Source organism: Austrofundulus limnaeus, unplaced genomic scaffold (genome assembly GCF_001266775.1).
Source record: "Austrofundulus limnaeus strain Quisiro unplaced genomic scaffold, Austrofundulus_limnaeus-1.0 Scaffold73, whole genome shotgun sequence".
Lineage (NCBI taxonomy): Eukaryota > Metazoa > Chordata > Actinopteri > Cyprinodontiformes > Rivulidae > Austrofundulus > Austrofundulus limnaeus.
In genome coordinates, this window is record NW_013952475.1 from 1,900,934 (window position 1) to 1,915,489 (window position 14,556).

General features: G+C 39.5%; 1 protein-coding gene across 1 annotated transcript; it reads right to left on the minus strand.

Annotated features, from left to right (window-relative positions):
• Positions 1–983: 983 nt before the first annotated feature.
• Positions 984–2,227, minus strand: commd1 (copper metabolism (Murr1) domain containing 1). The gene has a single exon (XM_014010819.1). It carries the CDS (start codon positions 2,181–2,183, stop codon positions 1,617–1,619), a length of 567 nt encoding a protein of 188 aa, XP_013866273.1. The 5' UTR covers positions 2,184–2,227; the 3' UTR covers positions 984–1,616.
• Positions 2,228–14,556: the final 12,329 nt, after the last annotated feature.

Consider the following 14,556-nt stretch of genomic DNA (forward strand, 5'->3'; position numbering starts at 1 on the left):
CTACAAAGCTGATCTAACTGTTTGTATTACAGTATGGATATGTCCAAAATAAGCTTCCAGTAGTTTTTTTTTTAATTCCATCTTCACTATTGTGTCCTGATGCATCTCAGTAATCCAGGTAAAAAATCTAAAAGAAAAAAATTGTATAGGTCCTCTGGACGGGTTCTTCTCTAATGAAACGTTTCGTCTCTCCTCCAAGAGACTTCTTCAGTCTGAGAGTTTCAGGCAAAATTCAGGCTTTTAAGCCCTGCCTCCATGTGACTGATACTCACATCACATGGCTATCGTTGACAACTAATTAACACCTACAGTATTGATAACAGGGGGTGGAGTGATACTGGCAATAGCCGCGCTGTAGGAGGGGGACAACAGAAAACGGAGGCCTCCTCCTTGTCAACGATAGCCATGTGATGTGAGTATCAGTCACATGGAGGCAGGGCTTAAAAGCCTGAATTTTGCCTGAAACTCTCAGACTGAAGAAGTCTCTTGGAGGAGAGACGAAACGTTTCATTAGAGAAGAACCCGTCCAGAGGACCTATACAATTTTTTTCTTTTTGATTTTTTACCTGGATTACTGAGATGCATCAGGACACAAAACCAGAAGCTTAGTAACGTCCATGTTGTGGTAAAGCACTAGGATTACCCATCAGTACGGCTCAAAACCCTTACTGAAACAGATAACAGGTGTGACTACTTCTCACCTTATAGTACATAAGTTTGCAATCAGATGAACTTAAAACAAATTAAAGGGGTGGCTGGGGGGGTAGTATGCTATTTTTAGCTTCATATCATGTCATTACCTCAACAAAAGCTTTGACTCATTCATGTTTGAGGAATCCTTGAATCTCCCTGAAGCATTGTTTGAATATGTATGAAAGTTTATTTTTTATATTTACAGCTTTATCAACTGAAAGTAGTGCAGTTGATACTTGAGTTTATGAAATCAAATATAAAAAAAAAGGATTTCCTGAACAATCAACTGGTAAATTTTTCAAGTACTTTTTGAGATTTTTTTAACGTGATTTCAAAACATGGGTACACAACGTAAACAACATACATTTGGTTAAATCTGCTGAAAATCACATGAAAGATTAGGCTTGACCTACATTAGGCTGGTCAAAGTCTGCCCGTAAACAAGTATGGTGGAAATTAACAATTGAGGAACCTGGGGAAAAAACAACACAAACATTTAAGTAAACGTGAAAATTTCACAAAACTTCTGCTGGAACCGATCAGTCACAAACTCTTCCATTGAATGCAATTATTTATGTATTTTTAGTCAAGTTTTAACCAGGTAATTTTACCATCTTAAAAAACAAAAGTAAAGTTTATTAGGTCACATATTTTAGCTGAATCTAAATATATTTCTGTTGAGTCAATGAGATAATAAAATGTTTCTTCCTGATGAGAACACAGCAGTAAAAGCAGAGTTTAGTTTTTTTTTTCCTTACATGAAGCTGTGTTTATTTTCTGCTGTTTGCCACGTGTCCAGGCAGATTAGACAAAATACTTCCATGTCAGAAAGTTTCTCTGAGCTTCTGCTGAAGGAGGTGAAAACAACCACAGGAGAGCACATCTGGAGGTTCATCAAGTCTGTCCGACTCTCCCGCAGCAGTTTAATGAACAATTCTGTCGATGCTCTCCTGGATGTCAGTCATCTTCTTCAGCACCTGATGAACCTTGGCTTCGTCAAACTCCAGGCACACAAACTCAGAGTCCCGTTCAGCTCTGCCGAGCTCCAGCTCCATGAGAGCAACCGGGCTGCTGTGATCCGTTTTCCCACGGCTGTCGGCAGCCTGGAGGTCYACCCTCCAGGAGAGGCCCCTGAGTGCGGGCTCCCAGATGTTCTGAGCCAACAGGCTCTCCCTCACTCGGACCCTCTGGCTCTTCCAGAAGCGGGAGAGGGCGGCGGCCTGCTCGGCGCTCACCCCGCCGCCACCGTGCTTCTTGGTCTGGGCTGTGAGAAAGGCCTCCAGCTGGCTGTGGTCCATGTCCGCTGTGGCCAGGGACTTCAGCATCCCTTTCATTTTACCGTATAAAGCCGTAAACTCCTCCTGCGACACTTCCGGGTACAGTTCACTTCGCAGCAGCTCCTCTGTGATGTCCCTGTTGTTGTAGTACACCATTTGAGCGATTCCGTTCAACAGACCGCTCAACGATTTCGCCGCTTCCACGTCCGCCATGTTCTTCTTCCCAGTAAAAAAAAAAAAAAAAAAAAAATCACGTGCCACGGGCTTGACTTCTTGTCACGTGACGCGGGCAGCCTGACGTCGCGGCGACGTCACCGGGGCACGCAGCCCGGTAAAGTCACAGTTTGAAGTCTAAAAAAGTAAACTAACTTATTGAACGGCAGCAATAAAACATGGAGGGCGGTGATAAGTGTGTCCGAGTTACATGACGGAGACACCTTCAGGGACTCGCTCCAGAAGGTAACCCGCCCTCAGGAGGACAGGAGACGGCTGGAAGCTGCGGTGAGTCGAGGGGGTTACTATTTAAAATAATAAAAATAAATAAATTAAAAAAAAAAATAGAGCAAGAGAGGCGAAACTTTCCGCACGAGCTTAAAACTCGCATGTGCTCTGAAAAGGAAGCTGAGGTTTTTTTTATAGTCAACAAAAACAATATGTTGTRTCAGGCTGGTTTACTCAGAGGGAGTTAATTCATAAAAACACAAATATCACTTTATGGACTTTTAAAYTGTTTAATCCACTTATTATAATGGCTCTGAGGATAATTTATGTCCTTTGCTGTGTATTTTATTTTATTTTCAACATTTATTCGTGAAATTTGTCCACAGCTGCATTGTTCTGTCATTTCCATCAGAGCTGAACTTTATTTTATTTTATTTATTTAACCTTTATTTATCCAGGTAAACTGTTTGAGAACCACTTCTCATTTACAAACATGACCTGGCCAAGAGGCTGCATGAATGAATAAAAACATACAATATGAGCATACCACAAACATTTACATTAAAGAAATAAATGTAGAAAATAGAAAAAGAAAAAAAAAAGAATAAAAAGCTTAAATGTGTGTTCGAAATTGTCAACAGGATGAGGCGTCAGGGAAACTCATGGAAACAGCTTGTTTTCAGGAGTGGACCAACATGGAATGCGTTTCCCCAAAATATTTATGCATTCTCCTTTCCTCCCTTTATCTCCTTCCTTCCTCCATATCTGCTTCCTTCACTCTGTCTCCTTGACCCCACAGAGACAAAGAACATCTTCTGTTTGACTCTTTCTTTTCATTTCCATCTGTTTTCCTTTTCTCACGAAAAGAAGAAGAAAAAAAAATCTTCGTCTGTTTGAATCTACTATCTGCTAGATAATAATCTTTCTTGCAGAGGTCATTTCCCCATGTTTAATGAAATTTCTTTCTTTTGCCTCAGTTGATACAGAGTATTTTGTAATCTGGATTAAGTTTTAATTGAGGTTATTTTTGTTGTACTGGATGTATCTGGGTTCCCTTTGTGTTGCCACTGACATTTTAAGCGGTTTTTGCCCCAAAAAATATATAAAATGAAAAAAAGATAATTACACCCTCCAAACATTCATTCTGAATTTTCCAAAATTGCTGAACAATGTTCAAAAATGTAAACAAAATGAGCTTATTCTAAGAAGTGTTGAAGTTATACCCATTTTAAATAATCCTTATAAATGTCTTTGCGATTCTTTGAAATCTTGCAGGGAATGTGTTGAGAAAAGAGTCTCAGCTCCAATCACAACAAATCGTAGCTCCACATTAACAAAACTGATCTGAGTTTTAGCCGTTTTTGTATTGGCTAATGTGGATTATTTGAGGCGGCCAGCTTGAATCGATGACTCCAAAAACTTAATCAGCTTCGTCGTTACGTCCTATGAATTTTCCTAAAAATCTGTCCTATGGTTGATGAGATATTTAGCTAACAGAGAGGGTCGTGGCCGCTTCATTCAGTCCCTAAACTTGTATATGTTCATGACGGGGGTCAGAACCACCACGCCAGATTTTAGCTTTTTTTTATTTAATTATTTTTTGGGCAGGTAAGAAATTTGAATTATATCCATATTTGTGTTTTTGCCGTGATGAATATTGCAGTATTTCATTTCCTGGCACCGTATCAATTTTTAATTAAAGCTTAATTGATGGATGTCGTAAAAAGAAACGTGAATGCAGTTCTCACTGTTGTTCGGTGTTTTTCTGATTGCATAAACATAAACTGAATCTATTCAGATTTTATGCATGAAATGCATGGTGTGCTCTTTATATATTGACTCCCTTATGATACGTTGTGATATATCATGTATCACCAAATACACAGCCTCATTGCTTGTCTGTGGTGGTCATCTTGGGGTCGACTCTACAATTTCGACATTTTTCTTTAAGCAGGTTTTGTTAAAACTTGAGTGAATTCTTTCTCGAGTCCACCCAGGCTCCATTAGTCCTCTGCAGGAGCTTTATTTATTTATCTTTATGCTGGATCTGCAGGGTTTTCCTCCACGTTCTCAGAGGAGTGACGTCTTTTCTCAAACAGCTTCCAGCGGTTCCCTCGCCTCTTTAAGGTTGCTCTGTCAGACCTGTCGCTCTGCCGTGGGAAACTCTGAGAATTCCTCTGTCATCAGTTTGACGGCTGACCGTTCCCCCCCTCTCTGCGACCATTAGATGGCGTCCTGCTCCAGCGGAGAGTCAGTTTGATCCCCCCCCCCCCCCCACACTCTCCTCCTATTCTCCTCAGTCACAGTCGTCTGTGAGATGCAAACATTTGCAGAGGCCCACCTCCTTCTGCTTTTGTCTGTCTGCATGACTCACTGATCATTTGTCAGACAAGAAAAAAGGGGGGATTTGTCTTTTCATTTCTACTGAAATTACTGCCGAGGAGATGAGTAAGCTTTGATAAAAGACAAATAAGGTTCCAATGAAAAAATAAAAACAAAACAAAAAGCCAACTTGATTTGCCAGCAGCAGTTTGAGATAATTTTTGTTCTAAAACTTCATATTTATTTATTTATTTTATTATTTCGTCTTTAGACTTGTATTTCTTCTTCTTATCAAGCATGAATCTGCTTATATGGAGAGTTGCATAACTTCTGAAAAGCTTTGGTTATTAAATATAATTTTGAATCCAATTTTTAACAAGAAGCAAATATTTCAGCTCATTTAATTATCTCAACTCAACTTTATTTGTATGGACCCTTTGCAACTAATCACGTGGTGGAGACGCCATGKTTGGCGTCTGAAGCGAGGGATGGGAGTATGGAACAGAGCGACTGTAACTGTTTTCCCCTCGTTGTTTTTGCCAATTTAGCCATGGTCCGCTGTAAAATGTGCCGTAGAGAGTGGTGCCAACAGCAGCGAGAACTCATCAACTCTGTTCCACCGTCCGAAAAAGTTCCACTCGATGCAACTTTGAAAATGAAGTGCCCTAAAAGATTAAGCCCATCCATCCATCCATTTTCTTCCGCCTATCCGGGGTCGGGTCACGGTGGCAGCAGCTTCAGAAGGGAGGCCCAGACCTCCCTCTCCCCAGCCACTTCTTCCAGCTCCTCCGGGGGAACTCCAAGGTGTTCCCAGGCCAGCCGAGAGACATAGTCCCTCCAGAGTGTCCTGGGTCTTCCTCGGGGCCTCCTCCCGGTGGGACGTGCCCGGAAYACCTCACCAGGGAGGCGTCCAGRAGGCATCCTTACCAGATGCCYGAGCCACCTCAACTGGCTCCTCTCGACGTGGAGGAGCAGTGGCTCTACTCTGAGTCCCTCCCCCCGGATGACCGAGCTTCTCACCCTATCTCTAAGGGAGAGCCCAGCCACCCTGCGGAAGAAACCCATTTCGGCCGCTTGTATCCGGGACCTCGTTCTTTCGGTCATGACCCAAAGCTCATGACCATAGATGAGGGTAGGAACGTAGATCGACCGGTAAATCGAGAGCTTCGCTTTCTGACTCAGCTCTCTCTTCACCACGACGGACCGGTACAGCGCCCGCTTTACAGCAGACGCTGCGCCAATCCGCCTGTCGATCTCCCGCTCCGTTCTTCCCCCATTCGTGAACAAGATCCCCAGATACTTAAACTCCTCCACTTGAGACAGGGCGACCCCCCTGACCCGGAGAAGGCACTCTGCCCTTTTCCGGCTCAAGACCATGGCCTCGGATTTTGAGGCACTGAGCCTCATCTCGGCTGCGAACCGCTCCAGCGAGAGCTGCAGATCTCGTTCCGATGAAGCCAACAGGACCACATCATCCGCAAAAAGCAGAGATGCGATCCTAAGGCCACCAAAACGGATCCCCTCAACACCTCGGCTGCGCCTAAAAATTCTGTCCATGAAAGTAATGAACAGAATCGGTGACAAAGGGCAGCCTTGGCGGAGTCCAACTCTCACCGGAAAGATTAAGAGATTAAGCCCTCTTCCTAAAAACAGCCATTGAATAAACTGAAAGTATTTAAACAGATACAAAATATTCAGTGTTTTCTACGTATTTTATTATTATTATTATTTTTTACAAAAGTGGTGATAAATACTCTCAGGCCAAACAGCTGCTTGATTTGTTGACACATTATGTACAGAAAGGGTTGTTTTTGTTTGTTTATCGGACACACCGATTATTTTTATCCCTCGGGTGTTTTCAGTTTTATCGTAGAAACTACCAGAAATAAAACAAAGCCAGCGACTCGTTTAAACAACAAACCAAATCAGGTTTTTTTTTGTAACTCGGAAGTTCATCGAACCTTCAAAACCCGAAACACGTCCACGCCACTGAGCTTAGTCTTTTCCTTCAAATCAGCTATTTCGTCTGCTTCTTTTTCAGCTGTGTGTGTGTGGGTGCTTGTTAACCGTTGAGCTAATTTTGGCGTGGTATTGTTATGTAAACAGAGCGGTAACACTGAGCACTGATGTGACGAATATCTATCATATTTCTTTAAAGTCATAAAAGATTTTCTACCCTGACATATATCGATACTGAATTATCATCCAGCACAATTATGAAGTATATAATTGTTAATATTCTTACCTTGTAAAATGTGTGCAGTGCAAATCTGTGGATACACCGAGGGTTGCCAGTTCTTACAGTTAATGGCTGCTATCCACCATCATTTTCTGTCCTCATTCAAAAATATGTGATAAAATGACAGGTTTGTTTTGTTTTCTTGTCTGTGCAGTCAACCATGCACATTTAAATAGCACATTTAAAAACATCTGTCGTTGCACATAATACAAATAATAAAAAGACAAAAAGGAATGCATGATCATAAGAACAATAAAAACAAAAACGATAAACCAAATTATAGTTATACACAGATACAATTATAGTACAGATAAAATACCTTTAGATGAACTCTTACATTTTAAAATATCATTCAGATACTATAAAAGACAACGACCAGCTACATTTTGTTCTAAGAAAAATGACTTAACACGAGATGAGTGTAAGTTTAGGTTGTTCTTTAAAGACAGTCTTGTGTAGATTTCCTGTTTCAGTTTGACTCTTGACCTTGTTTATTTCACAGTTTTATGCTTCACACTTTGGCCCCAGCTACTGCCGCCTCAGAGTTTAGCCACTTCTATATTGGAAGTAATGATTCATCGAGGTTTACGTGTGTGGTCGTGCACGTTGGGATGCGTGAGTCACATTTTTCTGCACAGAGTATGTCTGGTGCTGCAGCGAGGCTCGTGGATCGACACCTTGCAGGTCTTATCAGCCCCGGATCTGCTATCTGCTGTGTCTCACCCCAGAGAAGACGTTACAGGACGCCTGGAGTGTTCGCATTTATGGAGGCGGATTGAATGAAAGAGGCCGCTCCTCAGATAGTTAATCATTATTGTGTTGGGTTGAAGGGTTTAACGTAAAGTAACTRTAATATAGTCCCACCTGAATATTCTCCAAGAACCTCATGCCCCAACCAGTCTGAGCAGGCATGATGGGGATTCCGCTGCAACAAAACTAAGTTCTATGGGAGGGATCCAATAAACCCACTCCCAGAGGTTCCATTATCACGTTCTGATGGGCGTCATGAGGGGAAACCCACCCTTTGGGTTTATTGTTTAGTTTTTTTTTCCTGTAACAGCTGTTCCTCATAAAGACTTCAGTGATGGACCTGCCTGATCCATTTACCAAAACACTAATTGGAGACTCGTTAGGGTTTGCAAAGGCTTCGGGTCAATTTTGCTTTAAAGTTGACCTTTTTTTACAGGTTACAACTGGAGGAAAACCACAGATTTAACTGAAACAAAGTCCTTTTACAATGTTTTTACATTCTGTGGTGACACATTAGGGCAGGGGTGTCAAACTCCGATACACAAGGCGGCCAAAATTTTAAATTTGGTCAAAGCCAAGGGCCAATTTATGGCAAATTTATAAAAAAATATATAGAAGAAATTAGTCTTTTGGAAATACGTGTTATGTTTTCCATATTATGTTTTATGTAGCATTTAGAACATAAAAACAATGGATAAAGAGAAACATTAAATTCAACATTAACATAAAACTCTTTCTGATTACATTTGGGGCCGGATAAAAATGTTAACGATGGTCAGATTTGGCCCCTGGGCCTTGCGTTTGACACACGCGCATTAGGGGGTACAAAGGGTTTCCTTAATGAGGCCGTTCAGATTAAATTGTTGAAGTCGACTTTCTGCCAACGACGCTGCAACAAAGAGCTTTGATCAAACGAAGCTCCTACTGACTTTCTGTGGAGCGTTGAAGGGATCACAAAGGTTTTGTGCCACTAAAGCTCTTTTCTTTTGTTGGAAATGAAATGAAACATTACATCAAGTTTTGTTTAAAGGTTAGATGACGAGGAAGGGTTTGTACTTCATGATGAAGTCACGGCAAGAACGGAGCATTTTTCTGTCGAAGCAGGATAATTACCTGACTCTGACATTTCAATAACGGGCCTATTTTCTCCTGAAGTTGTCACAGATTTGTTAAACGGGAAGGAGCTGTTTTGGGCTCCGATTGTCCTGAAACTGAAATTTCTTTTCCAACAAGCTCAGGAGTGTAAAACAGTTACACAAAAGGGCCAAAATTCAAACCTTGGTCAAAGCCAAGGGCCAGATTCTCTCCATGTTTTTTGAAAAAATGTTATATAGCAAATTATTATAGAAATATGAATAACCTTTTCCACATAGCTTTTAGAACATACATAACCTAATGAAAAAAACATTCCTATCAACAACTTTTTTGATTTATTATCAAAGACAAATTTAATCACAAATAGGCCTGTCATGATAGTCAATAAATCAATTAATTGCACGATAATTTTTTTTGAGGTTAGTAAAAAAATGAGGACTATAAGTTTCATTTTCCTGCTTGTTTGTTTACTTCRTCTCTCTCCCTCTCTGTGCTCCGCTACACAGGAGCTCAGCTGACTCCTCCCCTCCTGTTTTCTTTGTGTCGGGAGGAGTGAACTCTGGCTTTAGCATGAGAGCTCGTAGCAATAACAAACTAAAGAAATGTTTCAAAGCAGAACGCGGCTGCTGCAGTGTCGGAGCACTAGAGCCTGAATGTCGCTGCGGGGAGACACAGAGAGAGGAGGAGAAGGGGTGGGGGCTGAAACTCCCCTAGACCCATGACAAACTCGTCAAGACTTTACCTGTAGCTCCCAAAAATAACAGGAAACTTAAACGCACCATCTGTGTTTTAACAAAACACTCCAAAAAACCTGTAGCTGTCCCAACAACTCATGAGGAAAACTCTGAACTGTCTGATTTCCTCCCCCGCAGCGCTCTGACTGTCCCCTCCTCACACACACACACACACACATAGACACGTTTGTTCTTCTATCCTCATGGGGACTTTGCATTGACTTTCATTCATTTACCAGTATTTTCTATTACCATTTGACCCTAAACCTAGCCTACACTTTACATGGGATGTGAACTGGGCTTATGTCCCCATAAGAAACAGTGGGTCCTCACCAGGCTGTGTAGTTTGCTTCATCTCTAAAGAGATGCTGCTCTTTAATATTGTTTATTTACTGTCTTAGTTGTGTGTGGTGTTTAATTTACATTTTGTTGTTCTTTGGTTTTTTTATTCAAGTGCATTTTTTGTTAGAGACAGAGTCCACTTTGCTAAACCTTCTTTAAAAATTAAAGTTTATTGATTTATTACACTTACATATTATGCTTTTATAATTATTCGTTGTAAAATGGTCACCAGGCAATATTATCGCTTATCGCAATAATTTGTGAGACAATTAATCGCCCAGCAAAATTTGTTATCGTGACAGGCCTAATCACAAATCAGTTAAAAAGAAAAATGGTCTCTAATTATTTGACATAAAAAAAAAACATACAGAAAAAGATAATTAAAGTTGATTCTCTGTTGCACTTTCCACGCCAACTTACTGAAATATTTTAACTTCATTTTCTTGGCTTTAAAGTTGTCCAGCTGTCATGAGAAGAATGCAGTAAACACAGTGGAAAAAAGAGAAACCATAAAATCATTTCAGTATTACCTTTGAGGCCGGATGTAATGGTAACGGGCCAGATGTGGCCCGYGGGCCTTGATTTGACACGTGGACTTGTTGGTCTATGAGTCTAAAATGTTTTGAAGTGTTAAAGGAATAAAATGCTAGTAAAACTGAGCTTTTATTTTTTGATTAAGTCCTGGGTTCAGTTTGAACATAATCTAGTAATATCGATAATATTATACATTTCAACAAACAGAAGTTATGGTTTTAAGTTTTCATCAATGTTAATTTGTGAATCTTTTTAAAAGCAACAAAAGTCCTCAAACCAAGATGTCTTTTTAAAATACATTTTACACAGCTTTTCTCATGACAAGAGCCCTTATCTGTGTCTGGAAGACTTTAGGAAAATATAGTTATGTCATGGTGACATGTCAGATAGTCTTAAGCTTGTCTGCTCTCTAGTGGCAAAATATTTGCGTCCTCCAGTCACACAATACAAATACAAACAAACAGAGCCACTGTTTCAACATTTATCTTTGTGTATACTTTGATAAAATCACAAAAATGTTGACTTGAGCTAATTTAATGTCCAACCCACTAAGAAACATATTAACTCTTACTTTGTTGAGAAACAGATCAACTGTGTTATTTCACTGGTTTACAACTGTTCCAATAAAGTTCATATATGAAGTCTTAAAGTGTTTGTGACATGCCTATCATTCAAATAAAAAAAGTCAAAGACTTTATTACAAAAAAAAAAAAAACATGGCATAATACACGATTTTATTTGTCACATAACTGGCCCTTTTTTTTTTACTTGGTTCAGTCTAAGTGAAACAGGAAGTGACATCAAAGGGGAACTGTTTAAGAAAAGCAGCTCTCTGGTCTTTGTTTAGTGAAACAATATTATTTGAACTTTGACTTTTYATCTCTATTTTATAGTGACACAAAATAATCTAAAGAAACCTCAGATTTTTCTCTTCTTTTTGTGTTGTTAGTCATTGTAGCAATGCTTTGTTCATTTTCAAACATTCCCCTTTGACATCACTTCCTGTTGCTTCACATGAGAATATCTCAGCTACTGTTGCTCTCAGCTGAATGAATTATTTATTTGCAATATGCTATCAAAGTTATCCTTTCAAAAATGCATTCATATTATTACAAAAATTTGATGTCACGGGCACTTTAAACAGTTATTGTTATTCCGGCTGCTACTCTTTTTAAGGGTCACCAGCGACTGGACTTTGCTTGATWGATTTGGCAATTGTTTTAGACCTGGACTCGAACCCGCAGCCTCAGGATTACATGACCACAGATCTACCACAGCTCCCTTAAATTACTGCAAATGAAATGTCAAATGTTTTAAAAGTCTCAGGCCTCTCTGGGTCCTCGATGCTAATACAGCATATTTATTTTCCAGCATATAAAGCTCATCTGCTCATTTGTTCTAGAAATGAAGCCAACACATTTTCTTGCTGTTGCATAATTTTTGTATTTCTTGCTCTGTGTTTTATCAGCCTGTGTGGGCTGAAGCACGTTAGAATAAACAAACAAGTAATAAAAAAAGCTTTATTTCCTGGGTTGATAGAAAAAGCTTTTGGGAAGCCTCTGGCATGTTCACCCGTCCATCCTTTCTCAGCACACGGTAATGCCAGGTGGCAGTGATGAGTCACATCAACTTGTCGACTGAAAAACTCAAAACTTTCTCATGGCATTTGGGTTTGGCTGCTTCCGAACGTTTCTGTTAATGATGCTCGTTCTCTCTCATAATGGTCGACACTTTGTGACGTTTTTTTAYGGTGACTTTGTTAAAATCGAAGGCGAATCGCACGCCGCCTTTGCAATGATTTCCAACCACATCATGTTGTTGAGAAGTGTAAAACAAAATCTTATTGCAATTCAGCAAGATGTCACACTCAGTATGCTCAGCTACTACCACATTAAATTTAAGCTCAATATCTGTAAAATCCATTGGAGAAATCTTGTATATACACGCATGTTCACAACTGCTCACGGACAGGTGTTCTGATCCGGGGGGTTCTGACTGGTCACTGAGTGTGTATATATGTCTATGTGTATATACTGACAATATTTATGAATGTAGGCATGTATGTATGTATATCTTTATATATGTATGGGTATGTGTATATATTTATATTTGCCCTCCATGTATTTATACATTTATTTTTCAGGTGAGCGGACAGATGTTGGGTGTGTGGTCCTGTGTTTTGTTGGTGTATATTTAATATACTTCTATTCGCTATTTCAATCTTTCTATATTTCTAATCACTTCTCTCTCTGTTTTTCTCTCTGTCTCTATTTTCTCTTCACTTAAAAAAGTCACCGATGATGAAGAAATAAATAAACTAAATAAACTAATATTTAGTTTCGTTTTCTACTGAAGTGACAAAAAAAATCTGTAAAATCGACAGAGTTGTAGTCATTTTTATATTAGCTAATGCTAATTATCATGGCAGCCATTTTGAATTTAATTGGCCCAAAACATTGTGGATGTGCATCCAATAATTTCTTGAAAGTTCATTTAAAATCTATCATGAAATATTAACTAATAGACTTGTAAATTTGGCTCCAAATGGTAGTTAAAAGGCAAACTTTTAAACAAAGCTCTTGCACAATCTGTTAGCACTCATTATGTGGTGGGGATTAACTTCAGTTACACCTAATTTTATCCCAATATCTGTAAAATTAACAAAATTATAGCAATATTTGTGTTTTTGTTTTAAAAGTCAGTATTTATGTCTACCTTTTGTTTTTAGCAGAGGAGGATAATCACTAATGTCTTCATTTGTTTCAGCTGCTGTCTTGTTGCAACATCCAACCAACATCAATGTCCAGGTTTTACGTAAGCTATTGTCTATTCTTTTTTTGTGCAAACACACACAAACACACAGACCCACACCATTTTTACCAAGTCTGTTGCTGCGATAAGTCCTCTAAGTGTCAGTGTGACTCTGCAGCCGTCAAACATTTGTCTCATTTTCACTTGGGGATTTCATCTTTACTTCTCTTTGTTCAGAATGAGCTTTTCAGAATCGTTTTATCTTATATAATTTCTCCTGACTGAGACATAAATTCACTTCAAAGAGTGTAACGTTATTCTCCAGCCATTAGGATGTAAATGTATGCAGGATGAAAATCTGTGATTATGAATATATTAAAGAAAAAGTTTAAACGAATAACTTGAATTTCAAGTTTTGAATCTTGTTAATGTGGCTGTGARAGTTTTTATATAAATTAAAGGGACTCTCTTGACAAGGCTTCACACATAAAAACTGTTCTTGTTTTTTATCTAGATTAGAGTTATTTTATCAGTGAATCTTGTTTAGCAAATGAAAGCACAGGTCTTCTGTTATGGCTTTCTATTTTATGTACATCAGAAATAAACAAACTCAGATTAAATGATATAAAAAAGCACATTCATCCCTTTTTTATACCTTTTGATGTGTAGAAAGCTTTTTAAAGGTTGTTCCAGGACAACACCGTGTCGATGTTATTGTACTCTGAGCATTCAGCGGCGCTGAACTCGGCGTCGATGTGCCGCTTCTAATGGAGCGGAGATGTGGAGTTTTAAGTCTCACCGTGTCACGCCACGCTGAGCTGAACATATGACAAGCACTTTGGGTGTGTTTGTGACTCACACACAGTGATACGGCACAGCACTCTTTGATTAGTGGAGAAGCGTGGCGAGGACAGAACCTGCTGGGAAGCGACCATCCCATCTGATCACAAAAGCTTCACCACCCCCATCTCATTCCCACTTCCTGTGTGTGGCGTGGCGGGAGACTGGAGYGGGTGATAACGCGGGCAGCTGCCTCCTCTCTGCTTCTGATTGGGTGGAGGGATAGAGRGAAAAAAACTTGGAGGAAAGAATAGTAACACTTTAAGGGATCCCCGATTAATTGTAACATTAGACTTTATATGATAAACATACTGTATACTTTAGCTGTTAAATAAAGACTGTAAAATACTGTAATATGTTCAGTTTTTATAATTTTTAAACTAAAATTTTAAAAATGTATTACATGGACGGGGCCATTTTATTTACATGCAAAGCATTCTGGGTAAATGATGACATCAACTAGGTCATCGGTGCGAGGCTGCTAGCGAGCTATATCCACCCTGAAGGTTAATCTTGGACAATATCTGACGATTGACTC